We start from the raw sequence: 23,340 nt of genomic DNA on the forward strand, positions 1-23,340 counted from the left end.
CCGGAGGCTGTCGGGAAGTAGGCGGGGTGACGTGGGGTTCACGAGCTCAGCGGCGGGTTTGCTGAGATCAGTGCCCAGCGGCAGCTGGTGCGGGGGGCGGCCGGAGCCTGAGGTGGAGCGGGGCGGTGTGTGGCCGGGGCCATGACGGGCAATGCCGGGGAGTGGTGCCTCATGGAAAGCGACCCCGGGGTCTTCACCGAGCTCATTAAAGGATTCGGTGAGAGCCAAGGGGACCGTCCTGGGCCTGGGGTCACGGGAGGAGGCCCAAGCTGGGCATAGAGTGGTTCTCTGCGGCCACCGCCGCCTCGCGTCTGAAGGGAGGCGACTCCAGAAACCTGGAGGGCGGGGCTCTCTCGTCCCCCTCCTTAGTCCTGGAGTCCTGGGAAGTCGCGTTTCCGCAGTGATTCCACATCACGAGGGCAGGGATCTTATCTGTCTTGTGCACTGTCGAATCCTCCGGCCTCGGCACTCAATTACTTGCTTCATTGGGCGCTTAACAGCCCCCGCCCCCTCCGCCCTTACGTTTGTATCTTTCCCTTTCCACCGTCGGTCGCTCTTCGGCCGAGCGCTCCCCGTACCCGGCAGGTGTGCCCAGGTACACATCTGGGGGCCATCAGTTCTGCAAGAAAAGCTAGGGTGTGCCTCCTCGACGGTGGTTGGATGGCCCAAGCCGCGCAGGAACCCGAGGTTCTAGGTACTCAGAGCAGAACACCTTGAGTGTGCGGTTGGCTCTGCGTCAGTTCCCGCACGCTCACTGCGTTGACCTGACGAGCCGCTTCGTTGGTTATTCTCCCTGACCGGTTTTTTTTTTTTTTTTTTGGCTTCCGGTAAAGTGTGGTTTCTTGAGCTAGTGCTCTAGGCTAGAGGCCACATGCTTTCCTCAGCCTTTTTTCTGGCAGCGTTCCTTGTCATACATCCTAAATAGTCAGCATATTTGACTTGTTATCCTTTCCTGCCCTTCTTGTTTCCATCCTTTTCTTTGAGCAGTGACTTTATTTTTACGGCTACATTTTTTCAAGTGTTACTAATTCTAGCTATTATGTTAAAACTTGTACTCGAGATAAAGTGTTGATCTAGATACTGTCTATTGTACATAACTGAATATTTGGAATGTAGTTTGTCAGGCGTATATTGTTTACCTACTGTATCTCAGGCACATTGGTTGGGTTTGGGAATTTTCATTGTGAATAAACCACGAGTGCTCGTCTAAAGATCTGACACTCCACCTAATACAGTGTGTTAATTTCTGTGTTAGAGTGTGTACAAAATGTAACCGGACCGTAGGTCATGGTGGCGCACAGGCAGAAGGAAAAACAAACGGTAGTAATGTTAAAGTATAAGGGATAGGAAATGGCTAGCAAAGTGACTCAAAACATTCTGTGACAGACCAGAGGAATAGTTGAATCTGAAGCTGAAAAGTAAACTGAGGCTGGATTGTTTTGCTGAGTCGTCTAGTTTGGATTCCCCTCTAGTTACTGGGGACTTAACTGTCAAAGATATTTGAATGCTGAAATGACACTTATATAATTAAAAAAGGTTTACTATGTGTAGTGTGCAGGGTGGAGTGCAATGAAGTGAGAGAAACTAGAAGAATCTCAGAATGGTTGGAGTCAGGTGACTAGCTTGATATAAAGTAATGGGTTAGAGGAGGAGGTAATTGCAATAATTTTGCTCTATTTAAATCAGTAGGACTGCGGACTGGATGTAGGGGGAAAGGGGAACATGACTCCATGGTTTCTAGCTTGAGTGGCTGGTGAAGTATAAGAACAAGCTTGATGGACAAGAAAATGAATTTAGTTTTGGACATTGAATTTGAGATGTCTGCAGGTGTAGCCATAAAATTTACCTTTAAAACCTTAACTATTATTACATGTTGAAGTTAACTTTCAGAAATATTATACTAGGCAAGTTTGTTTTTATTTTTATTTATGTTTTTAAAAATTTTTTAGTGTTTATTTATTTGAGAGAGAGAGACAGAGCATGACCAGGGGAGGGGCAGAGAGAGAGGGAGACACAGAATCTGAAGAAGGCGCCAGGCTCTGAGCTGTCAGCACAGAACCCAACACCGGGCTCAAACTCAGTAACCGTGAGATCATGGCTTGAGCTGAAGTCAGAGGCCTAACCGACTGAGCCACCCAGGTGCCCTGGCAAGTTTGTTTTTAAATTAATCCACTTCATTAACAGTTATTGTTTCAGTCCTATATGTATAGAAAACTTAGAATTGAAAATGATTATAAAAGTCATGCATAAAAGAATGAGATGTAAATAAATGCATCTTCTTACACTAGCACATATCAAAAGTGAATTGCTATTAATAGATTGGCTCCAGTAGTAGAAAAATGTTGCAAAAAGTTAAATGATGGTAGTTGTATATCATCAGATAGCTTAAAAGAGAAAACAAGTATATTCCAATCATTTCCATTTTTTTCTTACCCAATTCTTGGCTTTAAAAAAGCTTTTTCAAGTTCATTTTTTCAAAAATGGACAATCTTACTGTGTTCTGAATGCTACTGTAAATTTATTTTAAAAGGTACCTAATTGGAGGGGAAATTATTTGTGGAGTCAGTGAATATATAAATACAAATTTTTTGGACTATAGCATGATAAAACATTATTCTTATTATGTAACTGATGGAGCAGAACATATACTTTTAATTGGTGTGGCACATACATAATTCTTGAATGCAGCAAAACAAACTGATGGTCTACCAATTAAAAACAGAAACTATAAACTTCTGTTTCCAGCCATGATGGAATAACAGGGACCTTGTTTACTTTTCCTACAACAAATCAGTACCCTAGCTTTCATTTCAAAAAACTAGAAAAAGAGCAAGTGAAACCCAAAGTAAGCAGATGAACGGTAATAATAAAGATCAGAGTTGAAATTAGTGAAACAGAAAAGAAAAAAATAGTGGAGAAAATCAGTGAGACTAAAAGCTGGATTGTCAAAGATCAATAAAATGGACAAACCTCTAGTCAGCCTGGTCAGAAAAAAAGAGAGGAGAAGGACACCTGGCTGGCTTAGTTGGTAGAGCATGCCACTCTTAAATATTTATTTTGGGAGAGCGCAAGTGGGGAAGGGGTAAAGAGAGGGGCACAGAGGATCCGAAGCGGGCTCTGTGCTGACAGGCTGACAGCAGCAAGCCTGATGTGGGGCTTGGACTCACCAACTACGAAACCATGACCTGAGCTGGTGCGACACTCAGCCCCCTGAGCCACCCAGGTACCCCTGTAGAGCATGCAACTCTCGATCTCAGGGTTGTAAGTTCAAGCCCTATGTTAGGTATGGAGATTTCTTAAAAATAAAATCTTGAGAAAAGAAAGAAAAAGTAGAGGAGACAAGAATGACCAATATTAGGAATAAGACGATACCACTATGGATTCTGTAGATTAAAAAGATAATAAGGGTATATTCTAAACATCATTATGCCAATCAATTTGACAACTTGAGTGAAATGTATAAGTATCTTTAAAGACATAAATTACCAAAGCTCATACAAGAAGAAATGGAAAATCAGTATAGTCTTACTTTATTAAATATATTGAAATTTTAACTTAAAATGCTTCCACCAAGAAAACTGTAGCCAAAATTGCTTCACTGGTACATTATTTCAAATATTTAAGGATTAAGTAATATCAATTCTATATAGACTTTTTTCAGAAAAGTGGAAGGGAAGGAATATTTCCCAATATTCTATGAGGGCCATCATTATCCTAATATCAATACAGACACAGATATTACAAGAAAAGGAAACTACAGCTCTAACTCCATCATCAACATAAATGTAAAAATTCTTAAAAACATTTTTTAATATTTATTTTTGAGAGAGGGAAAGAGAGAGAGAGAGCGCGTGCGCACAAGCGGGGGAGGGGGAGGGGGAGAGGGAGAGGGAGAGGGAGACAGAATTGGAGCAGTCTCCAGGCTCTGAGCTGTCAGCACAGAACATGGGATGAACCCATGAGCCATGAGATCATGACCTGAGCCAAAGTTGGGCACTTAACTGACTGAGCCACCCAGGCGCCCAATAAATGTAAAACTTCTAAACAGGATTTTAGGAAATCAAATCTAATAATCTATTAAGTGGACAATATGTCATGGCTGAGTGGGGTTTATCCTAGGAATTCATTGTTGGTTTAATATTTAGGATTCAGTGTCATTCACCATATTAACACTCTAAAACAAAAAACAACAAAAGACTATATGGTTATCTCAATAGACACAAAAAGCATTTGATAAAATCCAACATATGTTAAGAAATATGTGCTATTATATTTTAGCTAGCAAATTAGCCTGTTTATATTATAAAGGATTGTATTATTGATACAAGAAATGAGTGTATTAGCCTTGGCACCGTAGGCAGCAGGAGATTCACATTTGCATTAGTTCCCTTGTCCTACAAGTCCCCGGGCGTCCAGGTGGATGTTGTATACGTGGGTCTGCGTTGCAGCTAGGGGACCCTGACCTTAGGGAACTCTGCTTTATTAAAGAGGTTGTTAGCAAACCTGCTCAGCCTTTGGCTTTAGGAAGATACTATGGAAAGCAAGTAAGTCTTATCTCTGCATCAGGAGGAGATATTATCTCTATATTTTAAGTCTATTTAGTAAAATAACATCCTCGAAAAGATAGTCCAGAACTCCCCCGAGTAGACAAGCAGAAACAGGAAAAACGGATTGAAAGTTGTCTCCCAGTAAAATCCATTCTTCTTTTCTACACCAAACATGCCATTCCTTCAGCTTCTCTGATTAATCTGACCTGACCCACAGAGCTGGTAGCACATCTGTTTGTCTCTTGTAGTGTTTACATTAGAAGGCAGGTGGCTTTCTTCTTAAGTTTTTGTTTTGATCTTTCATCTTGGCGGAAGATCTTAACTCAGGTGTAGCAGATTATGTTAGTAATCGCACATACGACTCCTGGGCTTGCCTGGAGGCAGTCTTGCAGAATCCCATCATTCACAACAACTCTGGCCCAGGAGTTAAGGAATCTGAATGACCTTGGGGTGGGGGGCAACATAGTGTTTCCTTGATGTGAAGGTCTGTTAGGTGTTCTCCTGAAGTACGTGTTTCCTTGTTTTGGGGAGAGAGGCAAGTTAATGCTTGGCGTTCATACAAAAAGTCAAAGTATGCTAATGAGAGTATACTTTGTATCCCTAGAAACAAGTATGCGTATAATTAAAAAAAATTTTTTTTTTAATTTTATTTTTGAGAGACAGAGAGAGACAGTGCGATCAGGGGAGGGTCAGAGACAGAGGGAGACAGAATCTGAAGACAGGCTCCAGGCTCTGAGCTAGCTGTCAGCACAGAGCCTGACATGGGGTTCGAATGCACGAACTGTGAGATCATGACCGGAGCTGAAGCCGACACTTAACCGACTGAGCCACCCAAGTGCCCCTGTGTATAATTGTTGAGGACTCCAAAATGGAACCTTCTCATTAGGGATACAGATTAACAGCTCTCCAGTTTGGGGTTCCCAGATAGTTGAGGCTAGTCCTTGTTTTGGGGGTGATTGCCCACAATGAAGTTTTTCCTACTTATTTGGTGACATCACTAAATGACATTTGTTCCTACCATGGAATGACATGGTTAGGGAAGATATCTGGGACTATTTTTGGTAGGAGGTGTAGAAGCTGGGGGATGTCTTCTCGCAGACTTGGTGAAGTTAGGGGAATAATGAATTGTTGACAAAACTATTGGAAGATAGCATTCCATTTAAATTTAAAGCACTGGCAACAGTTAGGGAGGGCTCTACCAGGGTTATTTTTCTTGAGAAAAGGTCTAGGTATATTTTTAAGAAAATTATTTTTGAAATTAGTTTTTGTATAGAACTATTTTACGGAGCCACCAGTATCATAATACAAATGTGTTAGTCAATATATAAATGTTTCACACATATTTTAATTTTAGTATTTCCTTTCATTTTAGAGCAGCGATCTGGTTTGGATGACTAATTCTATGGTCATTCTATTTAAGACCCAGTTCAACTATCCATGAAAGTTTCTCTGATCAGCAAGGATAGTAATGATTTCTCCTACCTCATAACTTCCAGAACACTCTCTGGTATACTTCTCATAGGTATATTATGCATGCTGGACTTTGAGTTGTATATGCTTGTTTGCTACTAGTTGTGAAGTTTTGTTTTGTTTATTTTTAAGCAAAGTTTATCCACTATGTGGGGCTGGAACTCAGGACCCTGAGATCAAGAGTCACATGCTCTACAGACTGAGCCAGCCAGGCTCCCCTTAACTGTGAAGTTCTTAAGTGTTGCGACTGTTGTTTATTATTTTCTGTCCATGCCAGGATCTAGTACCATGCTTGGCACATAAAAGGAATTTTAAAATACCAGCATTTCGTTAACTTTTTAAAGCCTTCTCCCCACCCCCAGCTTTTTACTTAATATATGTTAGGGCGTCTGCATTAAGTGATTCTTTGTATTTAGTGTTTGATAATGTATACGTCTCAAGAATTGTGTGGATTGGACGAAGCAGGAAGTATTCTTGTTTTATAGATGAGGAAAGTGAGGCTCAAGGACATTAGGTTCTTGCTCAAGTTTAAGAACTTTAAGGCAGTGCTGAAATTGGAGTCCAGGCCTCTTGAATCATTGCTTCTCTTTCCTATACCATGCATTATTTGAAATTGAATGTATATAAGGGAATTATTAGATACTGAATATATATAAGGAGATAGATATTAACAGTTGAGTACTGTGTTTTCTGTACACAAAGCTGTGTGTTTGCTTAGCTTAAAGTGTTTATAAACAGGTGTCACTACTTGAAATTCTACATGTGCAGAAGATTTCAGCACACTTTTATTCAGTGGACTTTTGTTGTTTTAGTATGATATGTACAGTGTTTTAATGTTTTGCCTTTTTACAATTGATTTCCAATAGCAGTAACTAGTGTTTACAATTGCATTAGTCTCCTTTGTGCCCTTTTCAGTGCTCATAAATACAAGTGTTCATTTCTAAGTTTTTCCCCCAGCTTCCTATATGCAAATGACTATCAACATGTTTTCTACTACAAACAGCCAAGTAACTCTCCTTGTATATATGTCTTTAATACAAGAGTGAGTTCTTTTTCTTTTTTTTTTTAAATGTTTTATTTATTTTTGATACAGAGACAGACAGAGCATGAGAAGGGGAGGGGGAGAGAGAGACACAGCATTGGAAGCAGCTGAAATTGGAGGCTTAATTGACTGAGCCACCCAGGCACCCCCCCCTTTTTTTTTTTTTTTTACAAGAGTTCTTAATAGATATTTGCTGAATATAGCAAATTGATCCTGGATGATATGAATGCCCAAAGTCATGTTGTTGGTTGACTCAACTTTTTTTTTCTTAAAAAAAATTTTTTTTAATGTTTTTAAATTTATTTTTGAGAGACAGAGAAAGACAGCGTGAGCAGGGGAGGGTCAGAGAGAGAGGGAGGCACAGAATCCAAAGACAGGCTCCAGGTCTGAGCAAGCTGTCAGCACAGAGTCTGATGTGGGGCTCGAACCCATGAATCGTGAGATAATGACCTGAGCCGAAGCCGGCTGCTTAACCGACTGAGCCACCCAGGTGCCCTGAGTCAACTGTTTTTTTAACTTCTTCTCTCCCCCCCCCCCACCTCCCCAGGTAGGCCAAAGGCTTCTCTAGCTTTTACTTAATGGTGATCTGGAATATTAAAAACTGTCCAGACTTTGGAACCAGATGTGGATTTTAATTAGTTTTTTTTTTTTTTTTTGGTGTATACTAGCTGCAGTGAATTTAGGCAAGCCACTTAATATCCCTAAACCTCTTCTGTAGAATACTTACCTTGCAGTGATTGGAGAAAATGGGTTTAAAGCACTTTATACATAGAAGCCATTGGTAAATATGGCTGTTTTTTTGTATTTTGATAATACTAGCTAACATTTAGTAAACTGTTAGAGAGTGCAAGGCCCTGTATTAAATGTATCTCATGCATACGAAATGATTTACTCACAACAACTCCATGAATATGAGGAACAGAGAGGTAGGCTGCATAGCCAGCAAATGGAGGAGCCAGGACACAAACCCTGGCATTTTTGAGGCCAACCTCTTAACCAGTGTGCTGTTATTTTGATACATACTACTAGAGCAGAGTTTCTCAGTCTTGACAATGTTGACATTTTGGCCAGATAATTCTTTGCTGTTTTGGCTGTCCTATGCAGTGTAGGATGTTTAGCATCTCTGTCCTCTGTCCACTAGATGCAGGGCCTTCCCACTAGTGACAATTTTGACAGTGAATGCTGGAGTCCAGCTCCAGCAGGTCCAGGGCTCCCTGAAGGATGAATGGTGTCGGCAAAAAGGAGTGAGAGAGCCTGGATCACCAGGCTGGTATCTCTGCACTGACCGGAGAGTCAGCTTTATTTATTGAAATTACGTATGGGGTACAAAACAGAACTGGCAGTTGCCTTAGACAATGATTTCTGATGACAAATTCTTTGGTATATAAAAATTTCCCAGAACATAGATTGGTAGAAGACTCATGCATAATCTTTATCAATAATGATGTAGGTGATGCTTATCATATGGGGAAGGAAGGTATCTTTAGCATCCAAATACAAGGCAATGTTTTTAGGGTAGCAAAACAAAAGCAGAAGCAAAAGTTAGTTCTTAGCAGGGGTCAATAGCTTGTTTTCTTGAGGGGAAGTAAAACAGGTTTCTCAGGAAATATAATATTTGCTCCCATAAACACAAAAGAAGAAACTCCTATAATAAGTTCCTTCACAAGGTACAGTCAGCATATTTTTAGGATAAGGGGGCAAGTCACTCCTGATACCAGTCAACAAGGCACCTTGGGGGCTGGTGCTCAAGCAAAAATAATTGAGTGGGGCATAGACATGGGTCACCATTTGACGGTGGGAGGCCTTGCAAACCTGCCTTACCTCATAAGGAGTTTCCTCAACTTTAGTGGGTTCAGAAATGGCTTCCAACAAGTAAAATGACTCCAGACATTGTAAAATCTTTCCTAGGGAGGCAAGGGACAAAAAATGGTCACCTGAATGGGAACCTCTGTCCTAAGGAAGGGTATATTTGGGGGACTCTGAGGTAGTTGAAAATAAAATAAAATAAAATAAAATAAAATAAATAAAAAATAGTATAGAATTGGAATTTAGGAAAAGGTTCAGAACTAAAAATGTGATATGAAAATCACTGGAAAGTGGTAGTTAATTTATCACCACTTAAAATCACGTACAGTAAAGAGTGAATATAGGGCCAAGGGTAGAGTGGGGGAAACAGCAATTGAGTAGAAAGAGTGGATTGGATTGTAGAAGAGACAGAGATTGAGAGGGACTGAGAAATCGGGTGGTGTTTCAGTGAAAGTAAACTCTTGAAACCTCTTTAAATTGTAAAAGCAATATACTCCCATTATAAACAATTAGGAAGTAGTAATGGAATTAACAGGATTTGGCTGTGAGCTGTATCAGTTTTTTGTCATTTCTCATTGCCGCTAAATGTGCATTCCTTTCAGTTAGTATTTTATTTAATGGTAAAGGAAAAAATGAGTTATTTTGTTTTCTGAAGAAATAATTTCTTATTCAGGTTGCCGAGGAGCCCAGGTAGAAGAAATATGGAGTTTAGAGCCTGAGAATTTTGAAAAATTAAAGTAAGTATAATCTTAGTTGTCTTAAAAATAATATGTCTGTACTTTACGCAGATTGTTTTCTATTTTACTTGGATTACAGTAGGCTGAATATGTCATCTCCTTAAGTCTTTTTAGTCTTATGAGATAGATATTATTACTCTCATAGTATAATCAAGACCTGAGACTCATGTAAGTAACTTCCAAGGGATTAAAAACTAAGTCTCTGTATTTCCATGTCAGGATGGGTGGTTAATTTACTACAATATTCACATATAGATCAATAGGACTATAAGATAGAACACGTTTTCACATTAAAAATGTGAATATATCAATATTAGGTTAGTCTACAAAAGCATATTTAGTACTTAAATATATTAATGGTAATTCAGAATTTGTTTGTATATTATCACATTGCTTCTTGCTGAGGTTACAGTTCAGTCCAAATGTAGATGCTAGGAAGTTCCTTCCTTTCCCCCATGCTTCTGTCTGGAATCACCTCTCTGAGCCTCTTTTTATCTCCAATCTTGTGCTCTCAAGAATGGACCCTGCTGCAAATGGAGGGCTAGAGGAATTTTCCTTGGAGGGAGAGTTCTTGGATTCTTGGAATGCGACCTTTATTCATATATATTGGAATTAAATATAGGGTTAACTGCTTCTTTTCGTTTTGCTATGTTCTTATTTTCAGTTTTTAAGTGAGGGTGATACAAAGTAGAAGTGAATAATCCAGATTTGAGAATAAACCTTTCATTATAATTCTGTTTTACCTGAGGTAATTTTAAGGTTTATTAGCCTTTTCTCAGGCAATGTTTTAGTGGCAATGAATAGCAATAAAAATCTTTAAAAAATTTCTCAAACTTACTTTATTTGCAATATATTTATTAAGTACCTGACTGAAATGTATTATATTGTACTGACTGTGTGTTAAAAACCGAGCAAGGTTTTGGGTCACTAATTGGTATTTTCTTTTGTAGGCCAGTTCATGGATTAATTTTTCTTTTCAAGTGGCAGCCAGGAGAAGAACCAGCAGGCTCTGTAGTTCAGGACTCCAGACTTGACACAATATTTTTTGCCAAACAGGTATGGTCCTTGGATACTCTGAAGTTAAGAGCGATCCTTTCGATAAACAAAACTCTATTTCACTTTTGTGTCTTCGGTGTAGTAGGCCTTGAACTTTTTTGTCTTAGGATCCTTTTATATTCTTAAAGATTATTGAGGTCTCCAAGAGACCTCTGTTTATATGGATTATATTTATCAACACATATTGTATTAGACATTAAGACGGAGGCATTTGAGAGTTACTTATTAATTGACTTAAAAAATGACAAATGCATTACATGTTAACATCAACAACATACTTTTTAATGAAATATAATCACATTTACCAAAACAAAAAAAATTAGCAAGAAGTTTTACATTTACATTATATATTGTTTTATAATCTAATATTGTAAATATTATTTTTGCAAATCTAATGTCTGGCTTAATAGTACATAGCTGGTTTCTCCCATGTGCTTCTTTATTCTCCTATTTACAGTATTTTTGTTTTGTTCGGTTTTTGGTTGAAATACATGAAGAAAACTTAGTTCCACACATATGTGTAGTTGGAAAGGGAAGAGGATTTTAATAATTTTTTTAGAGAATTCTGTTCTTTGATACTATATCAAAATTCTAAAATGTTTCTTTCTTAGATGGAAAATCTGAAACAGTATCAGTGAACTTTGTTCTTTGTTATATTAAATTTTTTTGGTTTATCTTGCTCTGCAAATGGATCTCTTTGCTCCTTTAGCATTCAATGACCTTGTGCATTGGTCATTTTGAATATTCACCGGCTTCTACAGATCTTCTAAATGTTACCACATTTTGTTTGCATACATTCTGAACAAGTCACATGTGTTGATATTACCATCTGTAGAATCAGAAAAGTTGTTAAGTATCAGGAAACTTTTAAACTTACAGTGGAGGATCTAAGTCATACTAAATTCTAGCTTTCACTTGAAAGTTAAAATTTTATCAAAACAATAAATACTGTCAGGTATTTTTCTTGAAGAATACTCATTTTACTCAATTCCAAGAAAAATATCTGCCACATGCCTTGTCTAAAAAATGGTATTTTCTGTCATTTGTGCTGTCAAGTGAAAATGATGTTCCAAGAAAAAAGCAGCCAACTCAACTCACAACTCAAACAGTTGTACTACTGCCCTTCCTTGAAATGATTAGTTTGCAGCAGAAAACACTTTATTTGTGCTACCGATTTCATTTGACAGAATATTAAAGACTTGTACTCCAAAGTCAGAATTTAATAAAAATAACTTTTACTGCTTCATTAAAGACAGTCTTCAGTAAAACTGGCTTTTTTTTTTTTTTAAACTGCTTATCTGTGTCAGTGAAACAGTTCAATGCCACTGCATAGATTGGTGCTAAAATACCAGCAGTTTTATCTACCAATGATTGCTGTTTCACTATCAGTGCAAATGTGAAAGCAGAGAAGTAGGCAAGGACTGACTCTGAATTATGATAGAAACGATTCTGAGCTCACGACCGTCTCGGAAGGGTTTTGGGAATCCCCAGGGTCCATGGACCACACTTGACAACTGCTGCTCCAGTACATGCACTGGAGTGTTTACTGTTACCGGGTGTTGCCATAAGCTGGTCCGTTGTTTGGAAAAGCCAAAAAAGAGAATGAATCACAGAGGTTTGATATTTAAAACTAAGCTAAATGTAATTGCATTTGTTTGAAAATTGCACTTATTTCTGAGACTCAAAAAATTGATTAGGATAAACTTTTAGAAAGGTCGAACAACAAAAGTGCTAACTCTCATTACTGCCCTTTAGATCAAGGCTTTGCTACTCCACTTAATAACTTGTTTTCTCTTTTTCTTTTACTACTTCTTTTCATTTCCCCTCACCTTTTTAAAGTTGAGTGTTTGTAGAGAAATTAACAGTTTTGCTTTTACTTTAAAGGTTAAGAAAACATTATTATTGGTTTTATTCTGATAGCAGAACTTTAATTACGGAAATACATAGTGATAAAAGTGAATATCTTTGTAATCCCACATCCATTTCTACCAACGACTTTTAACAGTTTGACTCATTCATTTAATCAACAAGTGGTTATTGAGCAACCTTGTTGTGCTAGGCATTGTTTTAGGCACTAGGGGTGTATATAATGGTCAATAAGACAAGGTGTGTCTCTTCATAATAAGAACTATAATGATAATAACAACAGTAGCCAACATTCACCATTCTTACTGGGTAGCAGATATTGTGCTTTAGATACATTGTTTATTTGGGGCACCTATGTGTCTCAGTTGGTTAGTGTCTGACTTAGGCTCAGGTCATGATCTCACAGTTTGTGAGTTCGAGCCCCATGTCAGGCTCTGTGCTGACAGCTTGGAGCCCAGAGCCTGCCCTGGATTCTGTGTCCTTCTCTCTCTCTGCCCCTCTCCTGCTTGTGTGCTCTTTCTCTCTCTTGAAAATAAATAAACATTTAAAAAAGATACGTTATTTAATCCTTGCAACAACTCTGAGGTTGTTAGCCTCATATCACAGGTGAAGAAATTCAGAGGGAGAAATTAACTTATTTTTCTGCGGTCACACAGACATAGAGTTTGCTTGTTTTTGTTTGTTTTGTTTTTTTAATGTTTGTTTATTTTGAGAGATGGGGGGAACATGTGTGCGAGCTGAGGGAGGGGCAGAGAGAAGAGAAAGAGAATCCCAAGAGGACTCTGTGCTGACATGGGTTTGATCCCAGGAATCCTGAGATCATGACCGGAGCTGAAATCAGGGGTTGATAGTTTAACCAACTGAGCTACCCAAGTGCCCCAATACGTATTATTTTTTTATTATTAATGTATTTGTAGTAGCTGATCCTCACAATAACACTGGGTGGCTTTACAGACTCCTTATTATTTCTCAAATGTAGAAACTCAGTCCCAGAGAGATTCTACAGCTGGCCCAAGTTAAGCCGCTTGTCCTTGGCCCAGCCGGCGTGCACACTCAGGCACTGTCGCTCTGCAGAGTGTGCTCTCAGCCAGAGCACAGCACTGACTCTTTACAACCATTCTTGGGATAAACATCCTATAATTTATTTAATCTCTTAGTGATCAACATTTTGAGTTTCTAATTTCTTTAGCACACTTTGTATATTGTAATATTTGTGTACTTATATACACTAATATACTAATATTTGTATTACAATACAATAATTATAACTTTAAAACCATAGTTTGTGATTTTCAAGATCTAGATAGTAGAGAATAAGTAGGGGACAGATCATTTTAAAAGTCCTTCAGGTGTCCTTTCTCCTTTTAAAGACAGTTTTTATTTTTTAAGATATATAAAAATATGCACTCATTTTATAAAATTGAAGCATTATAAATATATGATATAGAAAATAAAAGTCCCTTTTATAATCCCTGCTTCAGAGATAGCCACTGAAAATGATTTGTATTTTTCCAAATATGTGTGTATGTGTGTTTAATTTCTTCTCTGCTTATATCTTCCACACTAAATTGTGAACCTGGGAGTCTGGAATTTTATTTTTATGTATAGTTCCTGGCACATAGTAGGTATCTAATAAGTGTAGACTGAGTTCTTCATCTCTAAGAATATTATAGTATCTTTTTAAAAAATTTTTTAAATGTTTGAGAGAGTGACAGAGCATGAGTAGGATAAGGGCAGAGAGAGAGGGAGACACAGAATCTAAAGCAGGCTCCAGGCTCTGAGCTGTCAGCACAGAGCCCGATGCGGGGCTCAAACTCATGAACTCTGAGATCATGACCTGAGCCAGAGTCAGATGCTTAACTGACTGAGCTACCCAGGCTACCCATTCTCTCTAAGAATATCATAATTAACAGTAGTATTTACTAACTGTAAGACATTAATGATGTCGGATTTATAGAGGTCTAGATATTTTTAAGGTAAAAGAAAAGTACATCCTAAAGAAAACAAGTGATACTAAAGTTTCAGTTTCTAATTTCTGGAGTTCCTTGATATTTTTCTAGTGGTATATTCCTGTCTTAACTATAATTTAATGTTTTATTTGTATTATATTGTTCTTGCCATGTTTATTACTGTGTAGGATTAGTAATTTTCTAATAACACAGGCTGTTTTTTTGTGGTATATTATGTCAACAGTTTTTATTGAGCTGACATATCAGTAATTCCCCAATAATATCTTTTAGTTATAATTCCCCAATAACATCTTCTGGTCTTTTTAGTGTATGCCTACTATGAGTCTATGCCAGAAACTTTATATTACATAAATAATATAATCCTTATTTCTAGACTTCAAGAGCTAATAATGATTTTATCTAGGAGTCTTCTATTTTCAGAAATTTAAAACATGTAATTAAAATTATATTTATGATAAGGTCATATATAATAACTAAATACATATTTTTGGTATTTATGGATGGAATTGCATAAACTTAGGTAATACTAAGCCTGGCTATCTTAAGGTAATCATTCATATACTTTAATTATAGGTTTGTGTATATGTGGTTCACTGAGGAAAGAAACGAGTAATTATAATTACTAGTAATTATAGTTGTGTTTAAGGATCCAGGAATGACAGTTTGGTAATATTTCTCTGCAAAGCATCATTGTCTTGTTACCATTTCGCTGATTTGCTTGCTGAGATTGTGCTGCAGTGGTACTGGGTTTGTCTGACTCCCATCTGTTCAGTCTTTCAGGAAAGGATGATTGCCTTCAGTGTGCCAGGTACTATGCTAGGTGCTTGGAGAATGATAAACAGTCAATCCGTGCCCTCAAGGTGCTTAGAGTTTAGTGGAAGAGATTGGTCTTACTCAGTGAAATGCAAAGTTATGGTGGTGATAAGTGCTTCCTGGAGTGAAATGAGGCCCATGTCATATTGCAAAATTTGAGAACAATCTGTGAGACTATGCTCACTCCCAACACCAGCTACAGCATTCAGGGTCTCCAAACCACGCTTCCTTCTGACAACTGCAAGTTCAGTTAGGGGTCCCCAAGACCACCCTCAGTTTCTATAATTTGCTAGAAAAACTCATAGGCCTTATTGAAAGCTGTTATGGTTTATGATAGTGAAAAATACAGGTTAAATTTAGCCAAGGGAAGAGATATATGGGGCAGAATCTGGGAAAGTCCCTTGCTAAGAGCTTCCAGTTGTCTTTTCACAGATGGCACTAACTTTCCTGGGAACGATATGTGACAATATGTACAGAGTATAGTCATCCAGGGAATCTCAACCAGTTCTTGGTATCTAGAGTTTTTATTTGGCCTCAGTCCCATAGAGGTTGCTGACCACTCACATGGCTGACCTCAGTCTCCCATCACCCTGAAGGTTGAGCTAATACTGTTGACCCCAAGTTCCCCCTGAAGTCACAGTGTTAGACTACCTTTGTGGACCAAATCCCTCAGGTAAACAAAGATGTTCTTATGGGGCTTGGCTTCTCAAGAGTTACGTATACTTCCCAGGAGCCACAGGCCAAAGCAAGGCTTCTCTGGGCAAGATTAAATTTTTTATTATATGTATAACAATGGGACTTGACCTTTTCAAGGAGATCTGAGAAAGCTGTACTTAAGTGACAATTCAGCTGAAGTCTAAAGGTCAAGTAGGTATTAACTGGGGGAAAGAGGTTGAGGATTATCCTAGATTAACAACAGCTTTATAGCAAAAGGAAGTAATACTAGTAAAATGTATTGGAAGGAGGTCAATGTAACTGGAGTATAGATAGCAAGGGGGAGATGGCACGTGATATGGAGTTGAGCCGGGCTTATGTTAATCAGAATTCAGTACAGTTAGGTGTAGAAAAACAATGGCTTATAGGAAATAGTTTTTCACTTCCAAGAACTGTCAAGATTACAGGCTCATTTTTTGTTGTTCCTTTGTATGTGGAGTCTATTCCAAAGATTACTTTGTGAACCAAGGTGACTACTGGAGCTTTCACCATTCTACCTCAATTCCACGTTCCAGCCAGCATGATGGGAACAGCACATTTCTCCTTTATTGGACATTTTCTAGAATTTGCCTAAGTCACATGCTTACTTCCTTGGCCAGAACTTAGTCACATTGTGTACTTAGCAGCAAAAGAGAGTAGGAAAGTTGTCTTCATTCTAGGTGACCATGGACCCAGATAAAAATTGGGTCCTTTATGCATATGGAAGAAGGAGAAGATGGTTGTTAGAGAATAACTATCAGCCTTCTGCCTCATATGCTGATAGGGTACTTTAAACCATGATTGAGACTTTTGTCTGTATCCTAAGAGTAAAAGAAGGTTATTAAAGTGTTTAAAGAAGGGTGACATGATCAGACTATCACTTAGAAGAGATCCCTTTAGCTATAGTATTGGAGAATGCATTTGAGGAGGAGGTGGTAGTATAGAATATAAGACTATATTCTGCAAAAGGAAGCTTTTGCAGAAGTACATGCAAGAGTAGATAAAAGACTGGTGGTAGAGATGGATGCGAACAGACTGAATAATACTTAGTGGATAAAGTAGCATCCTTACTGTGTAATGGGTTGGATACGGAGATGGAGGAGGAAGATCTAGCAATCAATGATGATGCCTGTTTTTTTTTTTACTAAAAAAATTTTATCATCGTGTACATAGAAGGGATTATGATAATCCTTGATTGATGACACACACTCATGACTTCCTGTATTTTATTTGGTTATTTGGTTAATTGGTTATTGTAAGTAATGTAGTAAGCACCAAAGAACTCACTGCCCAAATAAACTTCATCTAATTATTTCCTTCTCTCTCACTCATTGTTCAGCATAACTCCATCCTCTCTCCCTCCATCCAGTGTAATCTTCATGTTGAATTTCGTATATCTTTTCTTTCTTTCCCTTTTATGTATTTTTTGTAATACTAAGAAGGGTACATGTATATAAAATTTTTAATAGATAAAAAGTATCATACTTAACTGAGAAAAGAGGCAATGCTGAAATAAAAGCATTTGTTGTAATTCAGGGAGCACAGATTTGGGTAGCAACCCAAATCGTGTCCACTAAGGAACAAAAAATCGGGTTTTAAAAAACAAGTAATGTTACGTTATTTACAAAGAATTTTGATTGGTGTTGGCCCGCAGAAAACTAATCTTGGCTGAATATAATTGGTTGCTAAGACTATTACTAAACAAAGTCTTACCATAGCAAGTTGCAGGTGTTTGGGCGGAGTCCTTGGAATTTATGTCCTTTGTGCCAATACAAAATTCCTGGTTTTATCCCATGGGGATACCTAAGGCCCATTTCCTTAAGAGCCTCCTGGCTCCATTTTAAAACCTTTTGACAGAATTGATTACTTTCATTTCATCTCCCACATCTTCTGTGTAATTTTGGGAGACTTAACTCTTTTGACTTACTATTCTATCATTAAGTTTCTCCTATAAGTTGTTAATCATACTGGTTCCTTTATTTTGCATATGGTATAATATCAATTATATGAAAATGCTGGGTTTATTTAATTTCTCTTCCTAGATGGGCATTTGAGTTTTACATTTTAGTTACTGTCAGTTGTGTGGCTATAAACATGTTTGTACATGTCTCCTGTTGTAAATGTGTGCAAATTTCTCTTGGTATATACCTAGAAATAGAGTTGACTACTTCATCTGATACATGAATGTATCAAAGCTCCAATTACATTTCCACTAGCCATATCTGAATTACTATGTAGCCACATACTCCAATGTGTGGTGTTGTCAGGCCTTTTAAATTTTTGCCAGCCATCTTGTTCTAAAATGGTACTTCATTGTGGTCTTGGTTTACATCTCCCTGCTCATTAATCATGTTGAAAGGATCTTCATATCCTTAGTGGCCTTAAGTGTTTCTTTTGTGAAATTTCTGTTGAAATTATTTTTATTTTTCTATGGGGTTAGTTGTGCTTTTTTTGATTTGTATGAGTTGTTTATGTATTCTTGATATTACTTCTTTAAGTTGGCATTTTATTGTCTTATTTTTTGAGTGTCCTTCATTAAATAGAATTTTATATTTTAGAGCCAGCGCTTTTTGTACGTTGTTTAAGAATTTGTTATCAGGGTGCCTGGGTGGCTCAGTCAGTTAAGTATCCGACTTTGGCTCAGGTCATGATCTCATGGTCTGTGAGTTTGAGCCCCACGTCAGGCTCTGTGCTGACTGCTGGGTATCTGGAGCCTGCTTTGGATTCCGTGTTTCCCTCTCTCTCTGCCCCTTCCCTGTCAGGCTCTGTCTCTGTCTCAAAAATAAATAAACATTAAAAAGTTAAAAAAAAAAAAAAAAGGAATTGTTACCTATTTGAGGTTATAAAAAGTATTTACTTGTGTATTTAAATATTAATTTTTGACATCTTTGTCCATAATTCATCAGGAGTCGGGTTTTGGTATATCATGTGAAATAGTAGTTTAGTTTTATATTTTTCCATATGGATCATCATTTTTTTCTATTTTCAATTTATTAACCATCTGTTGTTTTCCCTATTTATCTGACATGTCACCTCTGTTGTATATCAGTTCCATAAGTGTGTGTGTGTCTGTATGTGTGTGTGTGTTTTCTGGACTGTACTCTGTTCCACTGATCACTTTGTCTCTGCAATATCACTGTCTTAATTCTTTTCACTTCATAAGGTCTGGTATCTAATAGGTCGTGTCTCCACTCCTTGCTCTTTTTCAGAAAGATCCTTCTATTCTTGGCTCTATGCTCTTCATATAAATTTCAGAGGCATCTTATCAAGTTGTATGAAACATTCTGTTGGAATTTTGACTGGAATAGCCTTGAATATATATAACAATTTGGGGAGAATTTATATCTTCATCTTAAGTCATGCACATAGTATGTATCTATTTAGATCTTTATAATCTTTAACACGTTACATTATTTTCTCTGTAGAGGTCTTTTTTATCTTTTGTTAGATTTATTCTAATTCCTTGATATTTCTGTTACATTATAAATTATCTTCTCTTCAGGTACATTTTCTAGATGTTCGATGCTTGTGAAATGAAAAGGCAGTTCACTTTTATGTTTTAATACTATAGTTATCTTGCTAAACTCTTCTATTATCTCTAATTTGTTGTGGTTTCTTTGAGGAGGTTCTATCTTAAATTACTGTATCAAATAATAACAGTTTTGTTTTCCCCTTTCAAATCCTTATGCCTCTAATTTATTTTTCTTATTTCATGGTTAAGACCTCCAGTAAAATCATGATTTTAAAGGGAATACTTTCACCATTTTCTTGTTTTGGATGATGTTTACTCTGGCTTTTATTTTTATTTTTTAAATTTCAGTTCTTTTCAGGTAAGGATGTTCTGTTACTAACTTAGTAAGTGTCTTTATTCTGGAATTTTTTCAAATGCTTTTTTGTACTTACTGAAATGATCACATTTATTTTCTTTCTGTAGGTTAAATACGGTCAGTCATGTTAATGATTTTTTAAAATATGAAATCATCCTTCCACATCTGGGATAAACCTAGTCAGTCATGATGTATTCTCTTTTTATGCACTGTCAGATTTAATTTAGTAGCATTTGTTTAGCATTTTTGCATTTGTATTTATGAATGAAAAGGGCCTTAATTTTCCTTTCTTGTAATGGCTTTTAGTGTTAGGGGTTTGCAGGCTTCATGGCACAAGTTGGAATGTCCTCTTTTTTTATTGTTTAAAATAATTTGTATAAAATTTAGAAGGGCTGTTTCGTCAAATTTTGATAGAATTGGCCTGTACAGCCACCTGGGCCTGATATTTTCTTTATGAGTATATATTTTAACTACGGGTTCGATTTAATAGTTAAAAGACTATTCAGGCTACTTATTTCTTCTTGTTTCTGGCAAGACTTTTTTCTTTTGAAATTTCTCCATTTTAATTATACAAAAGTGTTTCATATGGTTGTTATTAATATTCCCCTTTTCTTTTTAATCTTATTTTTAGTTGTTTTCCTGACTCCCAGAATTCTGACTTGCATACTTGTGTAATAGAGGTTTTTCATTCTCCGTTAATCTGTCACCTTGTGCTGTTTCCCATGTATTACGGGAGCGGTCCAGCCGATCTCGTGTCTGTTTTCAGCCATCTTCAGTCCTTGCTGTAAATCGTCAAGCTGAATCTTTCATAATAAAAAATCTATTTTGATTATGTTATTTCACCATTAAAAGTCTCTTATTCCTAGGGCAAACCACTAATTGCTCAAAGTCAGTGATTTTCTGGTAACAGATGACCTCCTGCCATGACTACAGCCGTACTAGTATGAACAGTACGCACTGTCCCTCGAACGTGCCGTGTTGATTTGTTTCTTTGCTCACACCCTTCTTGCTTCCCTGAGTGAATTTCCTTCTCTGTTCCCTAGGTCCTGTCAGGCTTTCAAAGCTCTATTAAAATTTTACATTCATGGAGACACCTCTGATACTTCAGTTAAAGATGATTTCTTCTTCCTTCATTTTTGTTTTCTTCTCATCTCTTTTTCATATACAGATTTTTAATCTAAATTCTTCATAGGCAGGACATTTATTGTATGCTTGTTTTGTTTTGTCATTTTTCTAGAGTCATCTTCTCTTTAGGAACTCATGGTTTTATTCTCAACCTTATTTTTCCTTGACTATAAATATTGAAAATTTATTAATTTATTTTATAGCTATACCTCAGTGAAGATTGATGATAATTTATAATGCGCTATTTTAAGAGCATTTCTCTGAACATCTACTATATTCTTTTGTATAAACTCTGAAAAGAAATTATTCTCTAGTCCAGGGGTTGCAGGTCAAGTGGCTGCGATATCAGGGTGGCAGCATGCATGTGTGGATGGGTTCACATGTAAGAAATAGGGAGTGGAAGAGCCTGGCTGAACTAAAGAGTCTGTGTTCTCTCAAAGGAATTCAACAGGGGCGCCTGGGTGGCTCAGTAGGTTAAGCCTCCGACTTCAGCTCAGGTCATGATCTCACGTTTGTGGGTTCAAGCCCCGTCGGGCTCTCTGCTGATGGCTAGCTCAGAGCCTGCTTCCGATTCTGTGTCTCCCTTTCTCTGCCCCTCGCTCATGCTCTGTCTCTCTCTGTCTTAAAAATCAATAAAAACATTAAAATTAAAAAAAAAAAAAGGAATTCAACAGATTCTTCAGGTTCCAGGGGAGCCCTACTTGTGACCTCTTTCTCTAGCTTCCTTTTATGTTGAACTCTACTACTGTGTGAAAATGTGTTACAAGCCAGAGCCGCAATGGCTAGTAGTGTAGGTATGATGTTTATCTCATTTTTTATTAGTTCTTGGATGGTTTTTTGAGAATACTCAGGATAAAGATTTAAAAATTAAAAATTTAAGAAGTCGGGGACTATATAAATAATTTATGCTGCAATGAAATTTTTGTGACATGAACTAAAGTTCTCCAAATAGATATATGTAATTTTTATGTGAATTTCATGAGGCAAAAAAACCTCTCTAAACTGTCCTGTTCACTATGCATTCCACACTTACTGCAGTGTCTGGCGCACGATAGGTATTTAGTAAATATTTGAATGGCATCTTTTTTTAAAAGTTTTTTCTTTTCTTTTTTCTTTTGACAATTCTGTGCTATATGTATAATGACCACTTGGTGGCGCTAAACTCATTTTAAACCTAGAAAGGTATTTTTATACTTAAGCACACCATGGTCACTATTCTTCATACGCAAACAGAATGAGTTGTAATACATCATGGACAGTGTGAATCATTATTAACATCGAAAGGAAAATATCATTAACTGCAGGATTTTTTCCTTTTTAAAAAAAACTTGAAATTTGATTGATTATACAAAAAACCACATTTCTAATGTATATAATTTGGTGAGTTTGGAAGGAATTTTTTTTCTAATTTAAAAAAAGATGTTTCTAAAATGATGGATTACAAATTTGAAGTCCTTGGGTCAGAGTAATGTTTGAGCTTCTCTAGAGCCTCAGCATCTAGCACTGGGTATGTCGTGTATCTTTCATGTGTGAATTTGAAAGAATGTGCGAATGAGTGTAAATTTTAACTTCTTCTGACTTCACTTCTTCCAACCCACTCCAAGATAACTTCACTCCAGATAATTTTGGTCCAAGATAAGGGGGCACTGAGTCTTACAAAGTTTTAGTTAACTACCTTTATGAAATTTCTTTTAATCACTAAAATTTTTTATTCACATTTATGAAAGAACTTTGATTCAGAACAAAATGCATATTGAAAGAAGTCAGCAATATTAATTGGATTTTAGATTTCCTGTTACATTTTTCTAATTTGTCAATTATGGGATAGTTTTGAGTAGAGGGTATTATCAGAGAGGAATAACAGATGTGTGGTGGTATCATTACATTTGTTTGAGATCTCGGTGCAAGAGAATGTTCCCAAGTGGAGAAAGCCGTCTTACCAACGAGTTTTTCAAACATGCAGGAGGAAAAAATGTAAGAATTGGTAGATTTCACAAGACCTCAAAAGCCACTGGCAACACGAAAAGTAGAAGGGTAAGAATTTAAAAGAGAAGATAATTGAAAGGTTTTCTTCTGAAATCAAGCAGGATATAGTTTACTAGATTGTAAAATCATAAGTGAATTAGTATTTTGGAAAGACTCTAGTCCCAAAAAAGCATTTAATTATAGGGGCCGTCGGGTGGCTCAGTCAGTTAAGCATCCGACTCTTGAGTTTGGCTCAGGTCATGATCTCATAGTTGTGAGACTGAGCCCCACATCAGGCTCCGTGCAGAGTGTGGGGCTTGCTTGGGTTCTCTCTCTCTCTCTCTCTCTCTCTCTCTCTCTCCCTCTCCCTCTCTCCCTCTCCCTCCCTCCCTCTCTATCTCTCTCTCTCTCCCTCTCTCCCTC

At 37.3% G+C, this 23,340-nt stretch overlaps 1 protein-coding gene across 4 annotated transcripts in view; it reads left to right on the forward strand.

Moving 5' to 3' along the window:
• The window catches only part of UCHL5 (ubiquitin C-terminal hydrolase L5), a 40,706-nt gene that overhangs the window by 659 nt on the left and 16,707 nt on the right, over nt 1-23,340 (forward strand). For 2 of the 4 annotated variants that reach the window (XM_029935633.1, XM_029935634.1), the window contains exons 2-3: nt 9,539-9,602; nt 10,553-10,658. In XM_029935633.1, the coding sequence (XP_029791493.1) occupies nt 9,539-9,602; nt 10,553-10,658 (170 nt within the window). Of the gene's footprint in view, nt 1-30; nt 218-9,538; nt 9,603-10,552; nt 10,659-23,340 lie in introns of those variants that run through there. The other 2 variants (XM_029935636.1, XM_029935635.1) reach the window with 2 other exon arrangements.

This window comes from Suricata suricatta, chromosome 3 (genome assembly GCF_006229205.1).
Source record: "Suricata suricatta isolate VVHF042 chromosome 3, meerkat_22Aug2017_6uvM2_HiC, whole genome shotgun sequence".
NCBI classification, from domain to species: Eukaryota; Metazoa; Chordata; class Mammalia; order Carnivora; family Herpestidae; genus Suricata; species Suricata suricatta.